The sequence below is a fragment of the Canis aureus genome, chromosome X (genome assembly GCF_053574225.1).
Source record: "Canis aureus isolate CA01 chromosome X, VMU_Caureus_v.1.0, whole genome shotgun sequence".
NCBI classification, from domain to species: Eukaryota; Metazoa; Chordata; class Mammalia; order Carnivora; family Canidae; genus Canis; species Canis aureus.
In genome coordinates this window covers 69,338,385-69,354,355 of record NC_135649.1, presented here as the reverse complement: position 1 = coordinate 69,354,355, position 15,971 = coordinate 69,338,385, and the positions used below count along the sequence as shown (strand labels likewise).

At 34.4% G+C, this 15,971-nt stretch overlaps 1 protein-coding gene across 6 annotated transcripts in view; it reads right to left on the bottom strand.

The window, feature by feature from the left end:
• Positions 1-15,971, bottom strand: part of TEX11 (testis expressed 11) — a 323,813-nt gene that overhangs the window by 25,598 nt on the left and 282,244 nt on the right. For all 6 annotated transcript variants that reach the window (XM_077890293.1, XM_077890296.1, XM_077890292.1 and 3 more), the window contains 3 exons: positions 3,167-3,316; positions 1,470-1,578; positions 444-564 (listed from right to left, as the gene is read on the bottom strand). In XM_077890293.1, the coding sequence (XP_077746419.1) occupies positions 444-564; positions 1,470-1,578; positions 3,167-3,316 (380 nt within the window). The remainder of the gene's footprint in view (positions 1-443; positions 565-1,469; positions 1,579-3,166; positions 3,317-15,971) is intronic.

Below are 15,971 nucleotides of genomic sequence, written 5' to 3'. Positions count from 1 at the left end.
GGGATTGAGTCCCACATCAGGCTCCCCACAGGGAGCCAGCCTGCTTCTCCCTCTGCCTGTGTCTCTGCCTCTCTCTCTGTCTGTCTCTCATGAATAAATAAATAAAATCTTTAAGAAAAAGGTTTTTCAAAGGGTTAATATCACAGGAGAAGTAACAATTCCACCAGGTTTTGAAAACACAAAGTAATCTAAAATGCCAGGTGGTACTGCTATTCTCACTTAATAATCCATAGTATAAAAAAATCCATAGTATACTTGTATCAGAAATTTTCTACTTTTAACTATTTACATTTTATAAACCCAGGGAAATTTTAGTGTGTAAGTATATTGTAATGTGAATTTATCTACCCTAAAAGTCATATTAGAAAGCATTATTCTATGTAATTTCTAACACAGAAGACAATTCTTTAAAATTAGCTGATAGCTTAATATCACTGACTTACGGTGTGGCTAATAAGGCTCAGAGCATCTTCGAAATAACCCCAAACTTCTTCCAGGGGACAGAGTTCTGTACTTGGCACCCCATCTGGCACTAACAGGTTAATCAAGTTGTGCATACATTTGCTGAAATAAAAATGAGAAAACTCATCCCATAAGGAAATAAATCATTGGCTTCATAGCTAAGTAAAATCTGGACCTCATCCCAGACTACGAGCTTCAAAACACTTCTGTTCTTCTCTCCTTTTTATCTGGCCTCCAACCTCAGAAGACAGATTTTTGAAGCTATAAAAGAGGCTGACCAATCCTTTTTATTATGCCTATGGTCGTCTTTCACCTTTTTTTAGTTTCCTGCACTAAGGAGTTGTAGCTGTTTATTGTATTTTATGAGTTGGTTCAATCCATAGGCATTTTAAAGCATCTCATTACACCCTCAGATGGGCAAGGGAATTTGGGATTTAAACTGGGAATAATTCCAGGAGAACTGTCTCTCATGTCTCAGAAAAGAAAGACTGTAATAAAGTTTTCCATAGAAAAATCACATATCATTTTCCCCATGTCTAGGCATAGAAAACATAAAATCTCTAATAAATAACATTTTGTATTATGATGTATGGCACTTATTGATCCTTAAAGAAAAGTGCTTAGAAAAAAACACCTGGGGCAAATATTGCAAAATGTTAACATTTGTTAAATCTGGGTGGTGAATACATTGGTGTTTGTTGTATTAATCTCTGAAAGATACTTAGTAATTTTATCATATACATAGTCTCACACAAAGAAACAGCTTTGCTCCTTTCTCTTTTGGGAAATCCAGACTCCTTCACATAGCTAATTAATTCTTGGTCTATAATACAACTCTAAATATGGAGCGGTTTTTAAGGGCTTTTGAGTTCAGGAGTTATAGGCATGCCCCTGATCATCTTTTAAGTTGGACTAGTTGAATATGACTGATAATTTATGGAGCATTGACTATAGCTCTTTTAGCTATCAAAAAGCCTAAGATTCAATGTTAAGTTACATTTACTAACCTGTATTTCAAAACATCAATTGATTCTTTCTTTTTATAGAGCAATAAAGCCTCTTTCAAGGCCTTCAGAGCAATGGAAGGATAGTGTGCAGGCATTTCCACTGCTAATGCTATAGGAAGGAAAGAAAAAAGGCTATGAGCACCATAATCTCATCTATCAGTTTTCTCTTTTTTAAAGGATTTTATTTATTTATTTATGAGAGACATAGAGAGAGAGAAAGAGAGAGAGGCAGAGACACAGGCAGAGGGAGAAGCAGACTCCATGCAGGGAGCCCCATGCGGGACTCAATTCCGGGTCCCCGGGATCATGCCCTGGGCTGAAGGTGGCGCCACACCGCTGAGCCACCTGGGCTGCCCCTATCAGTTTTCATCTCAGGCTACAACTTGCTCTTTTTAATAAAACTGGCCTGGAACAGATTAACACAAACCAATCAACAGACAAAAAAACCCCTAAAAATGTATTTTAATGGAATGATGAATCCATGGTAGCTTTTGGACATAGTTTATAGATTCTGGGCACAGTAACATGGTAGGGTCACCAGGGTCATCTTCTCTTCCACAGACATCAATAGACAGCCTACTGTTTCTGTGACCCTGAACATGGCCATATATGTAAAGCAATAATCTTATGAACCAGAGTCAAGGAAGGGCACATAAAGATGGAAACAAAAAGTAGATCAGTAAAAGGGCAATAATCAAAAACAGATTTATACTGCAATATATTCTTTTGGTCTGATGCTAAAAACAGGAAACACTTGACATGAGAGTGAGTTTCAGAGATAACAAGCCCTAGAACTTCCAAATACATTTACCAGACCTCTGTAATTGAAGATCCATTATATAAGAAGTGGTCACCATCACATGTCCATAAAGGATAGACCACCTGCTCATTGTCTCCAGGAATTTTGTCTTGCAAGATAAGGAAAGGCAAATGTGACCTTTGTGCACTTGGGGGCTATGTAATAACTTTATTAACCACATACAGGCTCCAAAGGAGGGTAAGAGTTTGGGAAAAAAAGGGAAGATAATTAGGCCATTTCCTGCAGCATATCTCTATAAGGTTCTGGGACCCCAAATACTACTTACTTATAGCCAAGTCAGAAATTTGAGAGTGGCAATTATGTTAAAAGTATTACTAGTATTTTATACACTTTATTTTTAAGATTTTATTTTTAAGTAGTCTCTATACCCAATGTGGGGCTCAAACCTATGACCCCAAGATCAAGAGTCACATGTTCTATTGACTGAGCCAGCCAGGTGCCCTCTTTGTACACTTTAATAAGTTGCTAAGATTGCATCACCTTTGATTAGTGAAGCAGTTGACTATCATTTCTGTCTAGCTGAATAAAACTAACTTTCTAAAATTCAAGCTCCCCCTATTGTGTAGTTACATAATTCAATTCCACACCTAGCATAGGCACTTATTATGGATAATGCACTTTACTCGGGTTTCTAAGTACCACATATACAAGCAATTATTTTTCATGACCCAAGGAGCATCTCATATAAAGAAAAAGATAAATGCATTAGTGATTATAATACACGACAGTTCAAGAATGCCATTAGAGAGGGAGAAACAAAGTGCTATAAGGAAGCATTTCCTACCTGAAGTTAAAGAATAAAGAACAGAGAGAAGAACAAAAAGTAGTACAATCTAAATGGATAACAATCTTCCAAAAACATAAATATAGCACTTACATGCAATTGTTTCAAATGTTTTACTTTCTAAATGAGGCAGTTCCCATACTGATTCCAGGAAGCTGTCAAGTAATGGATCATTCATTTTGGCTTTAACTTCAAACTCATACAGCAGAAGCAATGTCTCACATGGATCACTTGAGAAGTCCCCTAAGGAGGCAAAAATGCAATATTATCCCTAATTACATTTTATTATTCTATTCTAATCTCTCTTCTGAGGAGATTTTTCTGTTGAGGAAAATTAATTCTATTTATAATCTGAAGGTTGTCCTAGCTTCTGTATACAGAATTTTTACATTTTTAAATCTATAAACTCATCAACACTTTGTGCACCCTATAATGCATTCAGTAGCACTGCCTACATTTCCTGAAAGTATTGCCATGTTGTTCCAAAATAGCCTGAAAAAGTCCTGTTACTATCTAATCCGAATCCAATGTTTATCTGCCTCACTTTAATAACTGAGTTAGCCAAAAAATACAGTACTGTATAAACTAACTTTGGTTTTATTTTAAGCAAAGTAAAAGAGAGTTTCCAAATTGTTTCATTTAGTCAGTCAACAACAATATTTCTCGGGTATCACCATGGGCAGAAACTTGTATCAGATGGCATATACCACACAGTATGAGATGGTTTTCATGCATCCTTGTTAGACTGAACTTTTTTTAAAAAAAGTTTTGAGGTATAGTACATATAAAATAAATTGAATAAAGCATGTTAATCTCAAACAAGAAGCTTGTTGAATTTTTATATATATTTAAACCATGACCACTACCCAGATCATGATACAGAATACTTCCAACAACTTGTGCTCCCTTCCAAGTCAATATTACCTTAGCAGAGTTAACAACTATTTTGATTTCTTTCACTATTGATTATTATTGCCCATTCTTGAATGTCGTTGCTAGTACACAGAAATATAATTGATTTTTTTATAATTGATTTTTGAATATTTGGCCTTGTTTTCTGTAACTTACTAAACTAATTTATTAATTACAATAACTTTTTTTGTAGATTCTTTGGGATTTTCTTTTTTTTTAAAACAACTTTATTTTTATTTATTTATGATAGGCACACAGTGAGAGAGAGAGGCAGAGACATAGGCAGAGGGAGAAGCAGGCTCCATGCACCGGGAGCCTGACGTGGGATTCGATCCCGGGTCTCCAGGATCGCGCCCTGGGCCAAAGGCAGGCGCTAAACCGCTGCGCCACCCAGGGATCCCTTTGTGGGATTTTCTATGTAGACAATCATGTCATCTGCAAATAGAGGTGGTTTTATTTCTTCTTTTTCACTTTTTTTTCCATTCTCTTGCTTATCTTATTGCACTGGCTAGGACTTCTAAGATGATGTTGAACAGGAGTGAGAGTAGACATTATTGACTTGTTCCTGCTCTTAGAGAGAAAGCACTCAGTCTTTCATCATTAAATATGATATTAACTGTAGTTTTATTTTTGTAGATACCCTTTATCAGGTTGAGAAACTTCCCTACTATTCTTAGTTTGCTCAGATTTTCTTTTTAAATCATAAATGGATGTTCAATCTGTTCATTTAATCTATTGATATGGTAAATTAATTGAGTTTACAATGTTGAACCTAGGATAAACCTCACTTGGTTATGGTCTATTATCTTTTTTTTTTAAGATTTTATTTATTCACGAGACACGGAGAGGGGGGCAGGGCAGAGACACAGGCAGAGGGCGGAGAAGCAGGCTTCATGAAGGGAGCCTGATGTGGGACTCAATCCCAGAACTCCAGGATCATGCCTTGAACCAAAGGCAGATACTCAACCACCCAGCCACCCAGGCATCCCATGGTCTATAATCCTTTTTAAATTTTACTAAATTCAACTTGCTAATATCTTGTTGAGGATTTCTGCAGCTATTTTCATGAGGAATATTGGTCCATACTTTTCTCATATTTTGTCTGGTATTGGTATCAGGGTAAAAATGATCTCATACAATGAGCTGAGAAGTATGCCCTCTTCTTTCTGGAAGGGTCTGTATAAAATTGATATTATGTCTTTAAATGCTCAGTAGAATTCCCTACTGGAGTTTTCTTTGTTACAGGATTTAAAACTACAAATTCAATGGGTATATAGGACTATTCAGATTATCTATTTCTTCTTGAAGGAGCTTTGTTTAGTTTGTGACTTTCAAGGAATTTGTCCATTTCAACTAAACTGTCAAAGTCATAGGCATGAAGCTTGTTCCGAATAATTCTCTATCATCTTTTTAAATGTCTGCAGGATTTGTAGTGATGTCTCTATTTTCATTTTTTAAAAAGATTTCATTTATTTTAGAGAGAGAGAGAAAGAGCACAAGCAGTGTGCAGGGGAGGTCATGGGAGAGGGAGATACAGACTCTCCTTGAGCAGGGAGCCTGATGCAGAACTTGATCCTAGGACGTTGGGATCATGACCTGTGCCAAAGGCAGATGCTTAACTGGCTGAGCCACCCAGGTACCCTGTATTTTCATCTGTGATACTGTTAATTTGTGTCTTTTGTCTGTCTGGGTAGAGGTTTCTCAATTGTACTTATCTTCTCAAAACAACAACAATAACAATATAGTTTTCGATTTCATTGATTTTATCTATTATTTTCTGGTTTTAACTTATTTTTATTTTTAAGACTTATTTTTAAGTAACCTCTATACCCAATGTGAGGTTCAAACTCACATCCTAAGATCAGTTGCACCTCTGAGCAATTGAGCCAGCCAGGCACCTCTGTTTTAAATTTTATTGATTTCTGCTCTTATTTCTTTGTTCTAGTTGATTGGGTTTTAATTTGCTAAATTTTTTAGCTTCTTTTCTTGAGGGAGAAGCAGGCTCCATGCAGAGAGCCCGATGTGGGACTCGATCCTGGAACCCTGGGATTATGCCCTGAGCTGAAGGCAGACGCTCAACCACTGAGCCACCCAGGCATCCCTTTTTTCTAGTTTCTTAAGGTGAAGGCTTAGATTATTTGAGAATTTCTTTTTCTAATTCAATAAATTTTTGTCTGAACACTGCTTTAGCTGTATTCTCTAAATTTTTATATGTGTATTTTCATTTTCATTCCAATCAAACTATCCTGATTTCCTTTTGTGACTTGCTCTTGGACCCATTAGATTATTGAAAAGTTTAATTTCCAAACAGTTGGAAATTTTACAGATGGCTCTCTATTATAGTTTTATAATTTAATTCCATTACGGTCAGAGAAAGTACTTTGTATGATTTTAATACTTTTGCATTTTTTGAAGTTTATTTTATGGTTCAGAATATGGCCAATGGTGATGAATGCTCTTGTGTGCATTTGAAAAAAGAAATAAATATTCTGCTATTATAGGGTAGAGCATTCTATTAATGTCAATTAGGTCAAGATGGTTGATAGTGTTGTTCATGTCTTCTACATCCTTACTGATTATCTGTTAACCTATTCTATTGATTCCTGAGGAATGAGTATTGAAATTTCCAGCTGTGGTTATGGATTTTCCTATTCCACCTTTCATTTCTATCAGTTTTTGCTTCATGTATTTTAAAGCTCTTTTGTTAGGTACATTACATATTTAGGATAGTTATGTTGTCATGTTTAATTGATCACTTTTTCACTGTCTCTCTTTATCCTGAGTAATATTCCTTGTTCTAAGCTGTCTTTGCTAGATATTAATAAAGCCATTCCAGCTTTCTTTTTATTAGCATTTGTATAGTGTATCTTTTTCAATTCCTCTTATTTTTAACCTGCATGTCTTCATATTTAAGTGGTTTTTTATTTTTATTTTATTTTATTTTTTTTAGACAGTATGTAGTTGGGTCTTGTTTTTTTTTTTTTTTTTTTTGGTCTTGATTTTTTAACTCAATCTGACACTTTTCATCTTTTAATTGGTATGTTTAGACCAGGGGTGAGCAAACTACAATCTGTGGGCTGGCTAAATAAAACTAAATAAATAAAGTTTTGTTTGAACACAATCATGTCCTTTGTTTAAAGATGGTCCATGTATTCCTGTGACAATGGCAGAGTTGAGTAGTAGTGTCCAAGACATGCTAGCCTATAATATTCACTATTGGAACTTTAAGAAAAGTACCCTAACCTCTGATTTAGACCATTTATATTTAAGGTGATTATTGGTAGTTGAGTGTTCATTATCAATAGTTGATGTTCTTAAACTTCAAAAAAATGAATTATACTTAAAACAACTAGACAGAAGATCAATAAGGAAATTAAAAAAAATGAAAACACTGTAAGCCAACTAGATCTAACAGATATCTATAAGAACACTCTCCCAAAAAGCTGCAGAATATATGTTCTTCTCAAGTTCACAGAGACTATTCTCTAGGATAGACATATGCTAGGTAATAAAACAAACTTCAATAAATTTCAAAGTATAAAATAATGCACAGTATGTTCCGTGACCATAATATGATGAAATTACAAGTTAATAACAGAAAAAAATTGGGGAAATGCATAAATATATGAAAAATAATAAACACACCCTTAAACAACCAATGGGTCAGAAAAATAAATCAAATGAGAAATCAGAAAATACTTTGAAATGAATAAAAATGAAGACACAATACACCAAAACAAATGGGATGCAGCTAAAGTAGCACCTAGAGGAAAATTTATATCTATAAGCACTTACATTAAGAAAGAAGAAATATCTCAAATCAATAATTTAAACTTCTACCTTAGTTAAGACCAAAATAACCCAAACGAGTGGAAGGTAGAGAATAATAAAGATTGGAGTGGAAATGAATAAATTAGAGAATAGGAAAACATTGGAAAAAATTAATGAGATCAGAAGCTGGTTCTTTGAAAAGATCAGTAGAAGTGAAAAAGGAGATATTACTACCAACCTTAGAGAAATGAAAAAGATACAAAGGACTGCTATGACCAACTGTATGCTAATAAATTAGATAACCTGTATAAAATGGACAATTTCCTAGAAAGAAAAACTACTGAAATGGATTTTACAAAGAAACAGACAATCTAAACAGACTTATAATGAATAAAGTAGTTTAAATAGTTTTAGAAACTATAAAAAAAGAAAATCCCAGGCCTAAACAGCTTCACCAACGGACTGTACCAGACATTTAAAGAATTAATACTAATCCTCCCAAATTCTTTTAAAAATAGAAGCGGATGGGGTACCTGGGTAGCTCACTTGGGTGAGCTTCCAACTCTTGATTTTGGCTAAGGTTGTGATCTCAGGGTCATGGGATTGAGATCTGTATCTGGCTCCATGCTTAGCATGAAGCCTGCTTGAGCTTCTCTCCCTCTGCCCTGCCCCCACTTGAGCACACACACTCTCTCTCTAAAATAAATAAATCAATCTTTAAAATAATAGAAGGGGATGGAACACTTCCTAACTAATTCTATGATGCCAGTAATACTGTGATACCAAAAACCAAAGATGTCACAAATAAGGAAAATAATAAGCAAATATCTCTTAGGAATATAAACTAAAAAATTCCCAACAAAATACTAGTAAACTGAATTCAGCAACACAGGAAAGACTTATACAATATGAACAAGTGGAATTTATTCCAGAAATGCAAGGTTGCTTTTACAAGTGAAAATCAATTAATGCAATATACCACATCAATAAGAAACAAAAATTATATGATGTTCTCCACAGAGGCAGGAAGGCATTTGACAAAATCCAATATCCTTTCATGATAAAAACAATTAAGTAGAATAGAACTTCATCAGTCTGATAAAGGGCATATCTAAAAAATCCACACCTAAAAACACACTTACTAGGGAAAGACTGGATTCTTTCTAAGATATAGAACAAGAAAAGGATTCTCACTTTCACCACTGCTATTCAACATTGTACTGGAAGTTCTAGTCAAAGAAATTAGGTGAGCTAAAGAAATAAAAGACATCAAGACTGGAAAAGAAACAGTGAAACTATCTCTATTTGTACAGGATGTGATCTTGTAAATAAGATTCCTAGGGAATTCAGGAAAATACCATTAGAACTAATAAACAAGCTTAAGCTCAGTATAAAAAATCAATTCTAGTTCTATAAAATAGCAATAAGCAAACTGAAAATAAAATAAAGTTAAAATTATACATTTACAATAGCATCAGAATCAATGAAATACTTAGGAATAAATTAAAAGTTGTGCAGGACTTGTACAATGAAAATTATAAAACATTACTGAAAGAAATTAAAGATGTAAATAAATGGAAAAATATTCCATGTTCATAGATTAAAAGACTTAACTTTGTTAAGCTGACAATACTCCCTCAAATGATCTACAGATTCAACACAATCCCACAAGCTGGCTTTTTTTCTTTCTTCAGAAATTGTCAGGCTGATCCTAAAATTCATACGGAAATTCAAGGAACCCAAAATAACAAAAATGGCTTTGAAAAAGAACAAATTTGGAGGACCAACACTTCCTAATTTCAAACCTTACTATAAAGCAATGATAATTAAAACAGTGTGGTACTGGCATAAGTACAGACATACATATCAATGCGATAGAATTTACAATTCAGAAATAAAACCATGTGTGTAAGATCAACTAATTTTCCACAAGGAGGCAAAGATCATCCAATGTGGAAAGAATATTTTTTTAAAAATGGTTCTGAAACAATTGGATAGCCACATGGAAAAAAATGAAGTCAGACTCTTACCTCATACCACATACAAAAATTCACTCAAAATGGATCAAAGACCTAAATGTAAGAGCTAAAAGTATAAAACTTTTCAGAAGAAAAGAAAGGAATAAACATTCATGACTCTGAATTTGGCAGTTGATTCTTACATATGATAACAAAGGCATGGGGAACAAAAGAAAAATAAATTGTACTTCATCAAAGTTTAAAAAAAAATGTGTGCTTCAAAAGACACTATCAAGAAAGGGAAAAGACAACCCACAGAATGAGAGAAAATATTTTCAAGTCACAAATCTGATCAGGGACTTGTATCTAAAATATGTAAAGGATTTATGACTTAGTAATAAAAAGACAATCCAATTTAAATTGGGGAAACAGTCTGAATACACAATATACACAAATGACCAATAAATATATGAAAACATGCTCAACATCATTAGTTATCTGGAAAATCATTCATCAGAAAAATCAAAACCAAAATGGGATATCACTCTGCACTCACTAGAATGGCTAGAAAGAAAAAGTCAGATAATACAAGTATTGGCGGGATGCCTGGGTGGCTCAGCGGTTTAGCGCCTGCCTTCAGTCCAGGGCGTGATCCTGGAGTCCCGAGATAGAGTCCCACATTGGGCTCCCTGATTGGAGCCTGCTTCTTCCTCTGTCTATGTCTCTGCTTCTCTCTCTGTGTGTGTCTCTCATGAATAAATAAAAAAAAAAAAAACAAGTATTGGCGTGGAGGTGGAGAAATCCGAAGCCTCACACTATCTTATATTGATGACAATATAAAATGGTGCACAACCACCTTGGAAAACATTCCTTCAGCTTCTCAAATGATTAAAATACAGTTACCATATGACCTAGGTCTACCCAAGAGAAATAAAAACATATGTCTACACAAAAACTTATTTACAAATGTCTACAGCAGCATTATTCATAGTAGCCAAAAGATGAAAACTCCAATACCACCAACTGATGGATTTTTTAAATGTGCTAAATCCATACAATGAAATATTATTTGACCATAAAATGGAATGAAATATTGATACATGCCATAACATGGATGAACTCTGAACATGTTACATCAAGTGAAAGAAATCAGTTACAAAGTCCCTATATTATATGATTCTATTTATTTAAAATTTCCAAAACATGCGAATCTAGAGAGGCACAAAGTAGATTAGTGGTTGCACAGGGCTCCTGGGGGTAATGCAGGGAAATGGAATGTGATGGGGGTTTCTTTTTGAAGTGATGAAATGTTCTAAAATTGATTGTTGTTGGTGGTTGTATATATTGGTGAATATACTAAAATCCACTGAATTATATACTTTAATGTGTGGATTATATGGCAGTTAATTATATATCTCAATAAAGTTGTTTTTTAAAATGAATTTTTACCCTGTGTGATATTCCTTTGTGCCTGACTTTTTTTCTTCAAGATGTCTATGATATTCATCTATATTTTTCTATGTGTCAGAAGTATATTCATTTTTTGACTTGTAGTATTTATTCTATTGTATGAATGTACCACAGTTTATTTAATCCCGTCTTCCTGTTGATGACACGAGAGTTTACAAATCTTTAGCTTTTATGAATAGAGTGGTCTTGAACATTCTCATACATATTATGGTAAACAGATACATTCATTTCACCTGAGTATATACTTAGGAGAGGGATTGTTGGGTTATAACAAGCATGTTTGATTTTAGAGATACTGCCAAATGGTTTTCCAAAGTGGCTGTACCACTTTACATTTCCACCAGCAATGTATCAGAAGTCCAGTTGCTTCCCATCCTTACTAACACTTGGTATATTAATTTAAGCTATTTCAGTGAGTGTGCAGTGATCCCTCATTGTGGTGTTAATAGGAATTGTCTGATGAGTAATGATGCTGAACATTTTTCTTTTGCTTGTTGATCATTTGTATATCTTCTTCTGTGAAGTTCTTATTTAATTCTTTTGCCCATTTTTTTGCTGGGTTGTTTTTTCTTGTTGAGTTTTAAGAGTTCTTTAATACTCTGGAATTTCTCAGGCTTATGTATTAACACATCTTTTTCCTGTCTATGGTTTGTCTTTTCTCAATTTTGATCGTATCTTTTGACAAACTGAAGTTCTCAATTGTAATGAAATCCACTTTACCAATATTTTCTTTAATGGTTGGTAATTTTTTGTGTGTCTCCAGGGTCATGAAGATATTCTCCTATTTATATTATCCTATTCTTTGTAGAAATCTTATTGTTGTACCTTTCACTATGATCCATCTCAAATCAATGTTTCTGTTTGGTGGGAGGAGGATCAAGGTTTATTTTTTCCCATGGTACTTAATTGTTCCCACACCATTTATTATTAAAAAATTTCTTTCACCACTGAAAAGCACTGGCATATTTCTCATAAATAAAATTATGTGTGAGTCTTGAGTCTTTCTGGATACTATTTTGGACTCTATTCTGTTGTGTATGTTCTCAGACTCCACTCATCTTTTTAAAAATTGTCCTTTCATCTCTATAGAAATTTTAATATCATCCTGTCAACTTCCACAAATAAATCAGCTGAGATTTTGATTGGGACTGTCTTGAGACTATAGGTCAAATTGGGAAAATTGGTGTTTTAACAAAATTGAGTCTTCTAGTCCATGAATATGGTATATATTCTCATTTATTTAGGACTTTAAATTTTTCCTCTCAGCAATGTTTCACTGTTTTGTAGTTTTCATTGTAGAAGTCTTCTGCATCTTTCACTAGATTATTAAACATCTGATGGGTTTTGATGCTGTTAAAAATGGTATTTTAGAAGTTTATTATTCCAGTTATTTCTTGCTAGTACACAGAAATACAATTAATTTTTGTATACTGACCTGTACCCAGCAACCATACCAAATTCATTCTTGAAAGATTTATTCATATTTTATTTTATTTTATTTTATTTTATTTTATTTTTTTAGATTTATTCATTTTTTAGAGAGGGCTGCTGAGGGAGAAGGAGGCAGTCTCAGGCAGACTCCACACTAAGCTTGGAGCCTAATGCAGGGCTCAAACTCATGACTCTGAGATCATGACCTGAGCCAAACCCAGTAGCTGGGAACTTACTATGCCACCTAGACACCCCCAAATTCACTTATTTTTAAAACTTTAAAATAAAACTGAGATATAACAAACCATTTTGGGTATGTTTTTTAAACGTTGGATTATTGGGTTAAACCCTACTTGATAATGATATATTATTCTTTTTATATATTATTAGATTCAGTATTCTAAAATTTTAGGATTTTTGCATCTATCATTGAATATTTTGACCTATATATTTTTCTTTTGCTTGAAATGTCTTTGTCACATTTTGTCATCAGAGTCATGCTGGTCTCATAAAATCAATGCATTACCTTTTTTTCTATTTTCTATAAGAGATGTTTTTACAGGGTTGCTATTATTTCTTTCTTATGTATTTGAAGAATTCATAACAGTGAAGCCATTTTCTTTGTGAGAAGGTATTTAAGATTAAATTCTTTAACAGGGGGATCCCTGGGTGGCTCAACGGTTTAGTGCCTGTCTTTGGCCTGGGGTGTGATCCTGGAGTTCCGGGATGGAGTCCCAGTATTGAGTCGCACCTTGGGCTCCCTGCATGGAGCCTTCTTCTCCCTCTGCCTGTGTCTCTGCCTTTCTCTCTTTCTCTCTGTGTCTCTCATGTATAAAAAAAGAATCTAAAAAAAAAAAATAAATAAAATCTTTAAAATAAATAAATAAATTTCTTTAACAGGTATAGCACTATTAAAATATTCTAAATAGGACTATTCAGATTCTCCTTGGGCCAATTGTCATAGGTGTACTTTTTAAATAACCTGTCAATTTTGTCAAGATTGCCAAATTTATTGGGATAGAGTTATTCATAGTGTTCTGTTGTATTTTTAGATTAAATTTAGATCTTCAGAAAGATTTGTAGTAATGTCTACTTTTGAATTACTGATATTAATAATTTGTGTCCTTTCTTTTTATTTATTGGTCCATCTAGCTTGGCATTCAATTGTAGTAATCCATCCAAAGAATCAACTTTTGGCTTTTGATTTTCTCTTGCATGTGTGCTATTTGCTTTCCTCTCTTTTCTTGGTTATATTTTTCCTTCTACCTTCCTTGGGTTTCATTTGCTGTTATTTCTCTATATTTGAGCCAGAAGTTAAGATAATTGATTTTCAATTCTTCATCTTTTCTAGTATGTGCATTTAAAGTTATTTCCCCTTATTTTAGTAGTATAACACAAGTTTTGATGTCATATTTTTTCATTTATGTTAAGTTCAATAATTCCATAATTTTGTTTGATTTCTTCTTCAACTGATGGGTTATGTGGAAGTGTTTCTTCTAGATTTTCAACAGTGGGAGTTTTCTAATCATCTTTCTGTTGCTGACTTCTCATTTACTTTGTTCAGAGAATATACTTTCTGGGACACCTGGGTGGCTCAGCAGTTGAGTGCCTGCCTTCTGCTCAGGGCATGATCTTGGTCTGGGATTGAGTCCTGCATCCGGCTCCCTGCAAGGAGCCTGCTTCTACCTCTGCCTGCATCTCTGCCTCTCTCTCTGTGTCTCTCATGAATAAATAAATAACATCTTTAAAAGAGGAGAATATACTTTCTGAGATGCAACCCTTTGAAATTTGTTGGGATTTACTTTTGATCTAGCGTATAATCTATTTTGGTAAATGTTACAAGAGCACCTGGAAAGAATGTGTTTTCTATAGTTAATAGGTATACATATACATATCAGGAATGAAATGAAGTTTAAAGTTTGGGAAACCTTCTAGAAATCAATAATAAATGTCTGTAGGTGAGCTATTATACACACTTTACTGTGATCAGGAGTCATTGTGCCAAGATAATTGTATGGAAAATTTTCCAGATTCACATCTGTGTTTTCATAAAAGAAAACTATAATGTACAAAAAAATATGTCAGGTACAAGGAGACTTAAATGACATTCCTTTTCTTTTCAAATTTTTATTTAAAGTCTAGTTAACATACAGTGTAATACTAGTTTCAGAAGTAGAATTCAGTAATTCATCACTTAACAGAACACCCAGTGCTCATCATAACATGTGTCCTTCTTAATATCTATCCCCTGTCTAGCCCATCCCCCACTCACCTCCCTCCATCAACCCTTCGTTTTTCCTCTATCATTAAGAGTCGTGGTATGGTTTGTTTCCCTCCCCTCTTCTCTCTTTTTTTCCCCTTCCGTATGTTCATTTGCTTTGTTTCTTAAATTCCACATATGTGTGATATCATATGGTATTTGTCTTTTTCTGACTGACTTGTTTCACTTAGCATAATATATTCTAGCTCCATCCACATCTTTGCAAATAGGAAGAGTTCATTCTTTTTGATGGCTGATTAATATTCCATTGCATATACACACATCTTCTTTATCCATTCATCAGTCAATAGATATTTGGGCTCCTTCCATAGTTTGTCTACTGTTGATAATGCTGCTACAAACATCAGGATGCATGTACCTCTTCAAATCTGTTTTTTTTGTATTCTTTGGGTAAATACCTAGTAGTGCAATTGCTGGATCATAAGGCAGCTCTATTTTTCACTTTTTGAGGACCTTCCAGAGTGTCTGTAGTTTGCTTTCTCACCAAGAGTGTAAGAGGGTTCCCCTTTCTCTGCATCCTCATCAACATCTGTTGTTTCCTGTGTTATTAATTTTACCATTCTGACAGGTGTGACATAGTATCTCATTGTGGTTTTGATTTGTATTTCTCTGATGATGAGTGATGTTGAGCATCTTTTCTTGTGTCTATATGCCATCTGTATGTCTTCTTTGGAAAAATGTCTATTGAATGACATTTCTAATTCGGTCAGGCATTTGGGAGAAGGAATAGTATAGGTCACCATAAATATCTGGGAACCATAACAAACGTGTCTCCTGAACTTGTGACCCATGCTACATTTCTTTCTTTCTTTCATTTTTTTAAAGATTTTATTTATTTATTCATGAGAGAGAGAGAGAGAGAGAGGCGCAGAGATATAGGCAGAGGGAGAGGCAAGCTCCATGCAGGGAGCCCGATATGGGACTCGATCCCGGGACTGCAGGATCACGCCCTGGGCCAAAGGCAGACGCTCAACTTCTGAGCCACCCAGGCATCCCCATTTCTTTAGTGACTTCATAGCTCTGTAATAAAAATCCCTACTCACTGCCATTAGGGCTTTCTTTTGTATTACCAGGG